Source organism: Periplaneta americana, chromosome 2 (genome assembly GCF_040183065.1).
Source record: "Periplaneta americana isolate PAMFEO1 chromosome 2, P.americana_PAMFEO1_priV1, whole genome shotgun sequence".
Classification (NCBI taxonomy): domain Eukaryota; kingdom Metazoa; phylum Arthropoda; class Insecta; order Blattodea; family Blattidae; genus Periplaneta; species Periplaneta americana.
Window position 1 is genome coordinate 74,379,819 of NC_091118.1, and position 12,438 is coordinate 74,392,256.

General features: G+C 35.2%; 1 protein-coding gene across 3 annotated transcripts in view; it reads right to left on the minus strand.

Annotated features, from left to right (window-relative positions):
* The window catches only part of LOC138694336 (trichohyalin-like), a 236,062-nt gene that overhangs the window by 174,695 nt on the left and 48,929 nt on the right, over positions 1-12,438 (minus strand). For all 3 annotated transcript variants that reach the window (XM_069817954.1, XM_069817955.1, XM_069817953.1), the window contains one exon: positions 11,385-11,525. In XM_069817954.1, the coding sequence (XP_069674055.1) occupies positions 11,385-11,525 (141 nt within the window). The remainder of the gene's footprint in view (positions 1-11,384; positions 11,526-12,438) is intronic.

A 12,438-nucleotide genomic window follows, 5' to 3' on the forward strand; every position in this document is an offset into this window, starting at 1 on the left:
GACATGGAAGGCCATCCACAAGGCTTGAATGTTGTGCAGACATGGCACAATCTGTCAATCTCTGGTCAAATCAACAAGGAAATATGCTGCTGAGTTAGGAATACCAGAATCAACCATGCAGAAACACATGAAATTGGACCTCAAATTGAAATGTTGGCATCCACTGAATGTTAATGAATTATCAGATGGAGATTTGGAGAGATGTGTGGATGCTTGTGGTCGGGTGCTGCAACAATTTTTAAAAATGGCTCAGCAGGCAAAGGTAATGTTTTCTGATGAATGCGCGATTCATTGCAGCTCCTGCTGATGAACTAGTGCACGCAGCTTTCCAGTGACCCCAAGAATGTTGGTTAACATGAACAAGAAAACATGGCAGCGCATTCGACTATGCAGAGACCACGGAGGGTCACATATGGATGTTTTGAATTCCTAAGAGGTATGTTGCACCTTTTGTAATGTGTATACGGACTTTGTGCGCACACGCGCATGCACATACAAACAGATATATGAGTCATTCCACGTCAAATCGCACAAAATTATACAAATTTTGACCTTCATATTTCTGATTGCGTTTATATTTTTTTTACCAACTCTATGGGTCTCATAAACCAACAAGTGTATTTTTATTCCCTCCTAAGTCCTCATGTTTTTAAAATATTACATGTTAAAATTCGTTTAAAATGTCGCACAATGCAACATTTAAAGCGTCATATTTCTGACGATATTGATGTTAAAATTTTTTTGAAAAATGCATTTAAAAGCTTAAAGTACTGTCTTTTATTAAATATTTACTAACTAATTTTAATATAATTATTTCAAATATTTTCTTATAATTCGATTTTTAAAACATATACATCAATGTGAAATAGCCCTACTAAAAATCTAAAAAAAAATGCCTACTAGGTGCACTGAAGTATTCTTAATAATTCCAGAAAAAATTAGAATGGGATCTCCAATAGTTTAATGGAAATTTAATTACTTATGACAGAATGTGTAGCGGTCAGCACAGCAGCAGTGGACGGGAAGAGTTAAAGCGCGCTAAGAGGTTTATCGGCGCTGGATAATTGACTGAACATTGCAACATTACACCCAGTATGGATCAAGTTACTCAAGGAAACACTGCTAATTTACTTATTATGATATCTTCAAATAATTGTACAGTATGCTTTTCAAATGTTTCTTTTCATTCACATTTTAAATTTTCATTCGCCTACCATCTTTCTTGAAAGAAAATTGTTTTACCAAATCTTCAGTTTTTGACAAAGGAATGAAAGAATATAATTTTAATGTACCAGTTATTGGTTTTAGATTATGGTATCTGGCCTGCAAATTTTCAGTGTGGTTTTTGTGCTTATTGAATAGACAAAATATAAATGACACGTTAGAAATGTTTTTTATGACTAATCAAACAGTTTTTTTTTTTTGTGTTGTTATAGGATCTTGTATAGGCTAACTCTCGTGGCAAGTCTTTTAACAGTATCTCCAATGCCAACACATGGACCTTTACCATGCGACATTGCAAAGAAGTGTCATTCAGCACTAATTCCATAATCGTCTTCATGTAAGCAATTATTTAAATTTTTTTTTTTTTTTGTGAACTTGATCCATTGGAAAAGTAGATGATTTTTTTTATATCGTTGAATTCTTGCTTTAAGAAATTGATTGCTTCGGATTGAAAAAAGTGAAAGAGATCGGTGTCATGTTTCATGGTTTCTGAGATGACATTACTTTTGTAATGAATTTCTGTATCTCCTTTGAAATATACTATGAAAGGATTTATTTATTTATTTATTTATTTAAATGTACAGAATAAAGAATATAATTACAAATAAGAGAAATAGAAATAAAATAATACAATCAATATAAAAAAAGGAGATGCAGTAGTATTAACAAAATTTGAGACCGAATGAGCAGCGCTTGTGTTCGGTCACAGTTAAGATATAATATTAATAGGCCTATAAGAGAATATAAAATAAAATAAAGTAGGAAGTAAAATTAAAATTGTACTGTATTGTGGCTTGGCATATGTTCCAATGCACACCTTGTATTACAAATGAATAATTTTCAGAAAAGTCTGCAATAGCTATGTAATTTTCAGGTTGTACTTTCTTTGCATTCCGTCAAAAATAAAATATGGCTGACTTTTGAATGGATGATGATGCATCTTCTACATGAAAAACTTAACATGCTAGGGAGCCTTTTACTTTTGAAACTTTTCACGGGGGTATCGTTTTGTTGTATCTTTCTTTTCTTGATAGGGGATTCTATTGACATCAAACTGTTGTTTAATTCCTCAATATTACTGATTTCTAGCACTGTATCCATAGAACTGCTAGAAGAAGTACTGGGATAATCACTTTCTCTGTCCGCACTTTCATTTGATTCATGTTTATTAATATCACAAGAACTACCGGCTTCACATATAATTTCACCTGACCTATGCGGAAATTGATTGATTTTTACGGAACAAATCACATATTTGCACACTCAAAGAGTCCTTTAAATTGAGCTTTATCAATAAGTCGCGACTTACGCGTCTTAGTGTACTTTTCTTTTTAAAAGCGTGATTAGGAAGGTAAATGGATTTAAACACTTGTTATATATTACGCGATCTTTACCATCACTCATGTTGTATATAAGTCATGTCACTGCGCGAAATTCAAACCCAAACTGATTATTTTTCTCTCATGCCATCTGTTTACTGCCATAAAGTTTACTGCCTTACCCAGTCTTGCTATCATCAAACACTTGGCTATATTACAGTATAAACTGTGAAGGGCTTCCCCCTGAGCTGACAATAATAAAATAATTTTAGATAAGATATTTACTGTTCCTTAAGGTATTAATCATTTGATGATTAGTATGGTGACATCAGATGCAACGGGAAATTTCCACGGGCAGCCTTCTAGCCTATGGCTGCAAGCAGTTCATTAGCTGGGCATCGCGAGCGCGTGCATGCCTCCGGAAAATAAATTGTTACAAATGTATGGGTACCGATCCCATATTTATAAATGCAGTAGTTTTCAGATAATACATCAGCGAACAAGTCTATATTTTTTTCAGATTTTTAACTTGGCTATTTAATATAGTAATTTTGCTTTGAAAAAGAAATTATTAAAAAAATAGGCCAAATTTTAAATTTATTTGTGATAGGCCTAAAGTAATAAAAAGTGTTGTATTTCGTCTTTCAAATGCGCCAAACCGCAAATCTCAATTATATGTAGACACAAAGTTCCAAGCGAGTTTATGTAACAGTGCGCGCATAGTTTGCGTAAATTCAAATATTCATAACTACACAAATAATTAATAATTGTGAAAATAAAAAAATACGGGTCTCCTTATTTGATGTCTGGAATTCATGAAAAAAAATTCGACCATTTCCGAGAAGGTCGTGTTTTATTGCTGTGCGATTTGACGTGGAATGACTCATATACAGGTCGACCCACAAAGTGTTACAAGCTAATATCTCTTAAATGGATCAATATAACTAAATCCTGACTTTTCCTATAGTTTTCGGGCCTTCATGATAGTTTCATGGACAACATTTCAGCATCCCCCAAAATGGGGTTCTGGGGGAGTACTTTCAGAATTTTAAATGGAACAATGTATAACTATCAGATATTTTGATTGTCCTAAACAAATTAAGCAACTTTTGTTTAAAACATTTTTTTTCTATACTGAAATTCTGAAATGGTATAGAGTGTTTGAAACGAGACATATTTGATACAGATAAATAATAATAAACCATGCTATAACTTTACATAATTTTATTAATTCCTCAAAATAACCTTAACTAACATCTAAACACAAAGTAAATCTTTTCTAAAAACATCTCAGTTCCATTTAGTTCAGTATTATGATTTCAAAGCCACCTCATCTCTCAAAGTATGTGTCTGGCCATTTAATTGTTTAGTGTGGCTCTTCTAGATTCAGAAATATGGCAGTTTATGATGTGGAAGTAAACATGATGTTAGTGCTAGTTGAATGCATAAGAAACTATTAAATGTGAAATGAAATTTGGTGACAGGTGGATTGGATGTGCTTGGACCTACTGCATGGCTACCTTGCTCACCCGATATAACACCACTGGACTATTTGGGGGGGGGGGTACATAAAACAAAATGTCTTGTTTACACTACCTACAACAAAAGAGGATATGAAATGAATAAGTGAAGCTTGTCGCACTATTAGTCCCTGTATGTTGCTAAAATGTTTCAATAAAAGCTACTTAGTTTATTGAGGCGAACAAAAATATTTTTAAAAAATTCCATGGTTTCATTTTAAAATCTGAGGATGCACCTCGGCATCACCTAAAGAGCCCTGGGGAAATATTGCCCATATCACAGTTTGGAAGACCCTTTCCCCCAATAAAATTTAGAAGACAAAGCATTCGGTTTCATCTATTCATTTAAGAGATATAATTTGTAAACTTTATGTGGGCCATCATGTGTGTGTGTGTGTGTATATATATATATATATATATATATATATATATATATATATATATATACTGGGTGTTCAGTTCAAAATGTGTCTTGGCTCGCTGTATGCCGTCATGTGGCTAGCTGATGAGCCTAGAGAATTCAATCTTCCTACACTTCCGCAGCTCAGGTGTATAATCTAAGAGGCAGAGAAGTTGGCTAGCAAGTACGGCGTTCATTCTGAAGAGTACGTGCCGATACGTACGGTAACGCAGGTAGTGGCAGGAATGTGAACTGTTTGGAAATACGTACTGTCGGGATATGGGGAGAGGGTTAAGACAATTACTTACGTATTTGTTGACATTAACTTCGACGGTCAACATGAACACGGAGCATTTGATTTGTGTTGTGGAATGTTACCATACGCAACCAATGATAACAAATACCCTGCGTACGACTTGCCAGCGCAAAACACAGTTCGAAAGAGGTTATGGTAGCACACAGACCGTACAGACCGCCATCTGTTGCTACAACGTTCAAGTTTTACTGTACACGTTCTCAAGTTCAGATTGAAGAACGCCTTAAATAATAGGCAACTTCTCTAACATATCAGCTGAAACTCGCTTCAAATCGGTGACCCAACAACAGTGACGTCATGACACACTTTGAAATGAACACCCAGTATATATATATATATATATATATATATATATATATATAATGAAAAAAATGGCGCAATAGAGAACAAGAACTATATTTTTACATTTTTATAGATTCAACAGTCCTTCAATAAAAAGGAATGTTACTTCTCCTTCCCATGAAAAGTCAGAATGGATGTGATAGTACTGTACATGTTTCAAACGTCTTTAGATATAGTCAACTAGAAACTAGATTCTAATTGGCTGCGGTTCAGACTATGTTCATAGTCTGATTGTATCATTGCTACAATTGTTCATTATTCTTCATCATCATCATCATCATCATCATCATCATCATCATCATTAGTGGCACAACAGCCTTCTTTGGGCCATAGCCTTGCTTTGAAGTTCTGCCAGGTTTCTGTATTCTGTCCTAATGCTCGTCAAACCTCCCAGAAAGCAAAAAAAAGATGAACCTTCTCTGAAACTTTTGTTAATTAACAGGAATAGTGATGAATCTCTATTTTAATAGAATTTGTTTTTTTGTGATGTTTCGTAGTCATCTGTGTCATTGTTTTCAGGCTAATGATTGTGCTCAACAATCTCAGCATTAAATAAGTAAGTAAATAAATACATAAACATTTCATTAATGTTCTTCTGAACAGCAATGAAATATGAGGGCCGCCCAGAAATTAAATTTCCCTGTGGTTGTTTATAGAAAGCATTTTCATGTAAAAATTTACTGGAACAGATACAGCAATTGTTGCGCATTTTTCAAAATATTCCCCTCTGGAATCGAGACATTTATCACACCATGGGATCAACTTCTGCATTGCTGTGTCGTAGAAGTCTGCTGCTTGGGATCAGACCCAATGTGTAACAGCCGTCTGTACCTCTCTGTTGATCCCACGGTATGAGAAATGTCTCAATTTCGGTGGGGATTATGTTGAAAAATAGCTCAACAATTGCTGTATCTGTTCCAACACTGTATATCTTGCCATGAAATTGTGATTTCTTTCTGTAACAGCCCCAACGAAACTTACTTTCTGGACGCGCCTTGTATATTTCAACAGCCTTAAAATCTTAACATAAAATAGGTGGGTGTATTCATGCACAGTAGGTTACGAAACTAAAGAAAAGACTGACATCAACAGAGAAATCACTAAAGTAAATCAACAATAAAAATGTTCAATTTCTGAGAATCGTTTATGGTTTTCCTCGCTGAAAGGGAAAGATTATGGTTCGTAATGGGAACGGAATAAGGAATCAACGGATGTACGTGATTTGTTTAATGTAACCCATCACGTAAAAAAAAAAACACTGTTTCGAAATCACACAATAAGCCTCGGAATGGGACTGGTTCTCTGGCACGACCACAGCAAAGAAACTGAAAGTTAGATTTATAAAACAGTTATATTACTGGTTGTTCTTTATAGTTGTGAAACTTGGACTCTCACTCTGAGAGAGGAACAGAGGTTAAGGGTGTTTGAGAATAACGTGCTTCGGAAAATAATTGGGGCTAAGAGGGATGAAGTTACAGGAGAATGGAGACAGTTACAGAACACAGAACTGCACACATTGTATTCTTCACCTGATATAATTAGAAACATTAAATCCACAAGTTTCAGATGGGCAGGGCATGTAGCACGTATGGGCAAATCCAGACATGCATATAGAGTGTTAGTTGGGAGGGTGAAGGGGGAAAAATCTTTGGGGAGGCCGAGACGTAGATGGGAGGATAATATAAAAATGGATTTGAGGGAGGTGGGATATGATTGTAGAGACTGGATTAATCTTGCTGAGAGACCGTTGGTGGGCTTAGGTGAGGGCGGCAATGAACCTCCAGGTTCCTTAAAAGCCATAAGTAATGAAGTACACCTGGGTAGAAATATAACACAATCAACAGACCCCAAAACACTGCAAAAGTTCAATAAAACAGAAAACGTAAGGAATAAACCAAAATGTGGAAGACCACAGAAAATAAAATTACAAAAGAAAAAAATGCTTTTGATAATATGAAGATATATCCATCCAAGAAGACCAGCATAAATGTACATAGCAGGTACCACTTATACAATTTCAGTATGCATCAATCAGTATAGAAGCTACTGAAATCAGAGAAATGGCATCCATGCAACAATTAAGTGAAGATGATTTTTACAGAAGGTATGCATTCTGTGAATCCTTAATTTAAAAGATAAATCAAAACCTAGATATTATGAAGCTAGTGCTCTATAAGCCTAAGGTCAAATCTCAATTCATCCACCCTGAATTTATAACTTGTGTTCAGCAAGCCAGTGCTCGAGGCAACATAGGGTTTTCTCTGGATACTCCGGTTCTTCTGTGACATCCCAACAATTCTCCATTACCACTATCATTCAATATGAGTGCAATGTAGACCCACAGTCTGTGGTGCACTCTGCACAGTCAGCACTATAGTTGTCCACAAGCATTTATGGTTGCCAAGGTCACACACTTTCCCTTATTTTTACTGCAAACTTACTCATTCTCCTGCCACTCTAATGGACTAGGGACTGGTTCTACTGTAAAAATCTGAACTTCCTACACTGCAAAGATAAAGCCGAAATTCAGTATCTTGTCTAAGCTTGTGCTGTCCTCTTCTGTGTTATATGTATAGCAGAGTGTTGTCTAAACTTATGCTGTGATATTCTGTTTTATATATGCAGACACTTTTTCAGGCATTCAATAATCTGTGGCCAAGTGATTAGTCCTTTGTTTAATAGTCATAACATGGAAACTAGTAAAGATTTTGAATAGAAGCTACTTTTAAAACTAATTTTCATTCTTTCTAAACATTTCTCTCGCTTTGACTCCCATCTAAAGTGAAAAATAAAAACGTTTGCTCCTTAACAACTTTTGAGGGTGTCAATGTCTATTTTGAACAGGTCACTTCGAACTTAGTAAATTTTTTTCTCAATTTCCAAAAAAAAAACTTTGATTTCGAATTTTTTTTCTTTGCTTTCCTTAGACATTTATCTATGAATGCTAAAAATTACAGCACGATTGATTGACTATCATAGGAGCTACGACATATAATCTTTAAAGTTGCGGTAAATAGCATCCTCATCTAGAGCTACGATCGCCCGCACAAGCTACAGTTGCTTTGTCCCTCTCTCTTCTGCACAACAGTGCATATTCTGATACACTCCTTACCCAATATGCATTTAAGTGAGTAATGACAAGCCCTGGTTATAGCAAAGTTTATACACAGGGTGATACAGGAAGAATGTCAGATATTCAGGGAACTGATTTGCCATATAATGCAGATGAAAAATGTTCCTATGAATATGGGTCCAATTTTCAATATTTCGAAGTAAACGTTGTTTGTCCTCTCTAACTGTATGCAACCTTGTGAACTGTGCTCAGTTGACCTTTAGTTTGTGCAATAACAGAGCGAGCCAGTTGATGCTGGTGGCTTACAAGTACTGTACTGCAGCCTGTGTGTGGGTTGAGCTCAGTGTTCATACTGCATAGCTTGTGTGTGGGTTATGTATTAAAAATGCCAATCATGTATACACATATTGAATATGCTGATATGGTTTATGTGTATGAATTGTGTGATGGAAGTGCACATAATGCTGTGAACGAATATCGGAGATGATTTCCAAATTGTACAGTGCCATCTAGTAGAGTTTTTGGTCATGCATTTCAATCATTGAGGAACAATGGTTCATAGCCCAATGCTAGAGTAAATTATGAATGTGTGGATATGGATAACGAAGAATTACATGCCAACATAATCAATGCAGTACAACAAAGACCACGAACAAGTACCAGAAAAATAGTGACACAATTTCGTGTTTCTCAAAGCAGAGTGTGGAGAATATTGCAGGTAGAAAGGGCTTTAGGCCTATATTACACTATCAAATTTCTGTGTCACAGAATATGATAAAATTTTTTATCAAATATATATGATCAAATGTAAGATTTTGAGTATATTACACTATGTCAAAACTTTGATCATATCTTTCATCACAGTTCTAATAATGGCTCCACAACAGTTCTATGCTTGTTGTAACTGTAAAATATGCAGTAATGGTTATTGCATTAATACTAAAGAAGAAATAAAAGAAAAAATGTATTTCGTCGGTTTAGAGTGTAAACCTGTTAACCAACAAAAAGGAAATTTTACAGGGGAAACAAAAAAACTCTGAAACTTTAGGACCAAATCCAAAGTACAGGTGGTGAAGTTTCTGAGTTAATTTATACTCAGTTTTTTGTTTCCTCTGTAAATGGTAGGATGGAAGAGAAGGCCTTATGGCCTTAATCCTGTCAAAACAAACAAACAAATAAGTAAATAAATAAATAAATAAATAAATAAATAAATAAATAAATAAATAAATAAATAAATAAATAAATAAATAAATAAAATTTCCTTTTTGTTAGTTAGCAGGTTTACACTCTAAGCCGACGATTTGGGTTAGAGATTGGGGTAGAGAAAAACATACAAAAGGAATCCATCAAACTCTACTGAGAGAACTTCAGTATAAAGATGTGAAATCATATATATATATATATATATATATATAAATACACACATACTAAGTATTTAATAATGGATGATGAAACATTTCATGTGACTTATAATGTGATATTCAAAGTTTTGTGGTTTTCACAGACTATGTGCACTTAACGTCCGCCATTTTCTTTCTTTCCAGTCACAGATTTTATCAAAGGTATGATGATGACCATAACTTTTATCACAGAACTATGTCACAGCTAGATGTGAACAAAGATGCTATGTTACACTGTAAAAAATTTTATCACATATATTTTATCAAACTTCTTTGACACAGAAATTTGATAGTGTGATTTAGGCCTTATCCCTATCACCTATATGTGCAGGATCCTCAGCCAGGTGACGATAGCAGAGTGGAGTTTTGTTGCTGGCTAAACAGTAATTGTGAGTTGCATAACTTCATTTTATTTTGTGACGAAGCCCAGTTTATGCATAATGGAGTGTTCAATTTTCGTAATTCACATGTTTGGGAAAGCGAAAATCCTCATGAAACTGTAGTAGGTAATTTTCATCAATAATTCAGTTGTAATGTTTAGCGTGGTTTGCTGCACAATCGTCTGACCGATTCGCATTTTTTCCAAGGACATCTGACAGGAGAAATGTACTTGTAATTTTTACAAGGAGAGTTGTTTGAGTTATTGGACGATGTCCCATTACATACACATCAGAGAATGTATTTCCAACATGAGAGGGCACCAGCCCACTTTTTGTGGATCACAGTGAACTTTTTAAATGAAAGATTCGAAAGACAGTGGATCAGATTTAGTGCCCCAGTTGCTTGGTCAGCCATATCCCAATTTAAATCCACCTGATTATTGTTTCTGGGAATGGATGACGGATATTATGTACAATATAACGGTGAACACACGAGAGAAATTGCTACAGCACATTCACGCTGCAGTTGAGCTGATTCGTGGTGAGCACATTAAAGTTGGCAGTGCAACGTGTAGCCACATGTATTACTGCAGGAAGTGGAGTGTTTGAAAATCTACTGTAATACACATTTTTCGGGCGAGTAATGTTATTTAATCCTTTCATTAAAACATTCTGTATCATTTTGGTGGACAGTTAAATTTATATACTTCAATTTATCGTAATTTAATGTCAGACATTTAAGCCTCATAACTCCTCTAATATGAAAAATCGGACCCATGTTCATAGGAACATTTTTCATCTGCATGACATGACAATTCAATTCCCTGAATATCTGACATTCTTCCCGAATCACACTGTATATATACAGGGTGAGTTTTAAGTACACCGACAAACTTCAGGGGGTGATTCCTGACTGAAAATGGAGCATAGAAGTTCATATCACCTTGTGTCCAGAAATGCATGGTCCGGTATTCATTCCAGGAACAAGTCGAGATGGTGTTCGTGTATGACCAAGCAGGTGGAAACAGTTGCGAGGCAGCACGGATGTACTGAGCCACGTACTCTGACAGACAACACCACCCACATCACACAACATTTGGAGCCATTTTTCGGTACATCACTTTGTTTCTGGAATGAATACCAGACCATTGTGCTTCTACGTTGCTTAAATCACACTATATGCAACACACAAAATGCTCACTGCAAGTTATAAGAGAATGTCGTCAGTGCCACCTATCGTGGAAACTATGCATTTCCGGACACAAGGTGATATGAACTTTTGTGCTCCATTTTCAATCAGGAATCAACCCTGAAGTTTGTCGGTGGACTTAAAACTCACCCTGTATAGAGAGAGAGAGAGAGCGAGACAGAGAGAGATATTCATTTGAAAAACTTAAAGATTATGCTTACCTGTTGCGTCCATGCACTTTGACAATGCTGCCACCTCTCTTTTATTTTCAGTATTAGAACAGGTTCAACTACAGTCTGTGGGCCATTAGTATTTCCTTCATCATCCGACACAGGCTCTTCTTTAATTTTAGTCCTTTTCTTCTGTAAAAATAATTTCAAAACCCTGAATGAAATATCTTACGTACAAGCATAGCAGAGTGTAGCTGATAGTTTCGTACCAAAGAGAGAAGAATTTTATTCAATCTTTAAATGATACTGTGAGATTAAAAAAGATGAAGTGGTTTAACTCCGAAAATTTAAGTTTTTCGAAAATTGACAACTGCTTATGTTAAATCTATTTCCATGGATGATAATAGAACAATAGTGAAACAATAATGGTATGAGAAAACAAAGTACTAGAACTATAGCAATTTTATTTTCCACCTTTGCTTATCTCAATGTTATTCATTTACATTAACGTTTTCGATACTCGTATTGTATCATCTTCAGATGTTAGGATGTTATGTCAACATATGTGATGAAAACCTAGCCTCATATAGTGTTGTGGGTTGTTCAAATGCATAGAACCTATCATGATTTCTTAGTCTTACTAGAGTTAATCGTTGCTGTGAATTAACCTAATTCAGTGTCTCTAGTTACTTGTTAAGATTCTGTTAAAATTCACTATGAAAGCCCGTGTAGGATGGTGTAACATTATGTGAGAACAATAATATAACATATAAATATAAAACAAGAGAAATATACATTATAAAACACTATAATACACTATAAAACACTTTGAACACTTGTATGGTTGGCTGTGTTAGCCAGTTGTTATGTCGTTGAATTGGGCTGCTTCTGCTGATCTTAGTTAAAATCACTGTCTTAGGCTAGCAGTGGGATGAAGCAAAGCAATCGCTATACTGCATCCAAGTAAGTATAATTTGGACTATCATAAAGTTGAGGGCTGTCTGCCATGTGTGACAGAGGCCTATTAGCAAAATGGATGCTGTGTTCTCAGATTTAGCTATCATGGAATACAGTGCAACCTCGATCCATCGTTTTTTAGGGAACA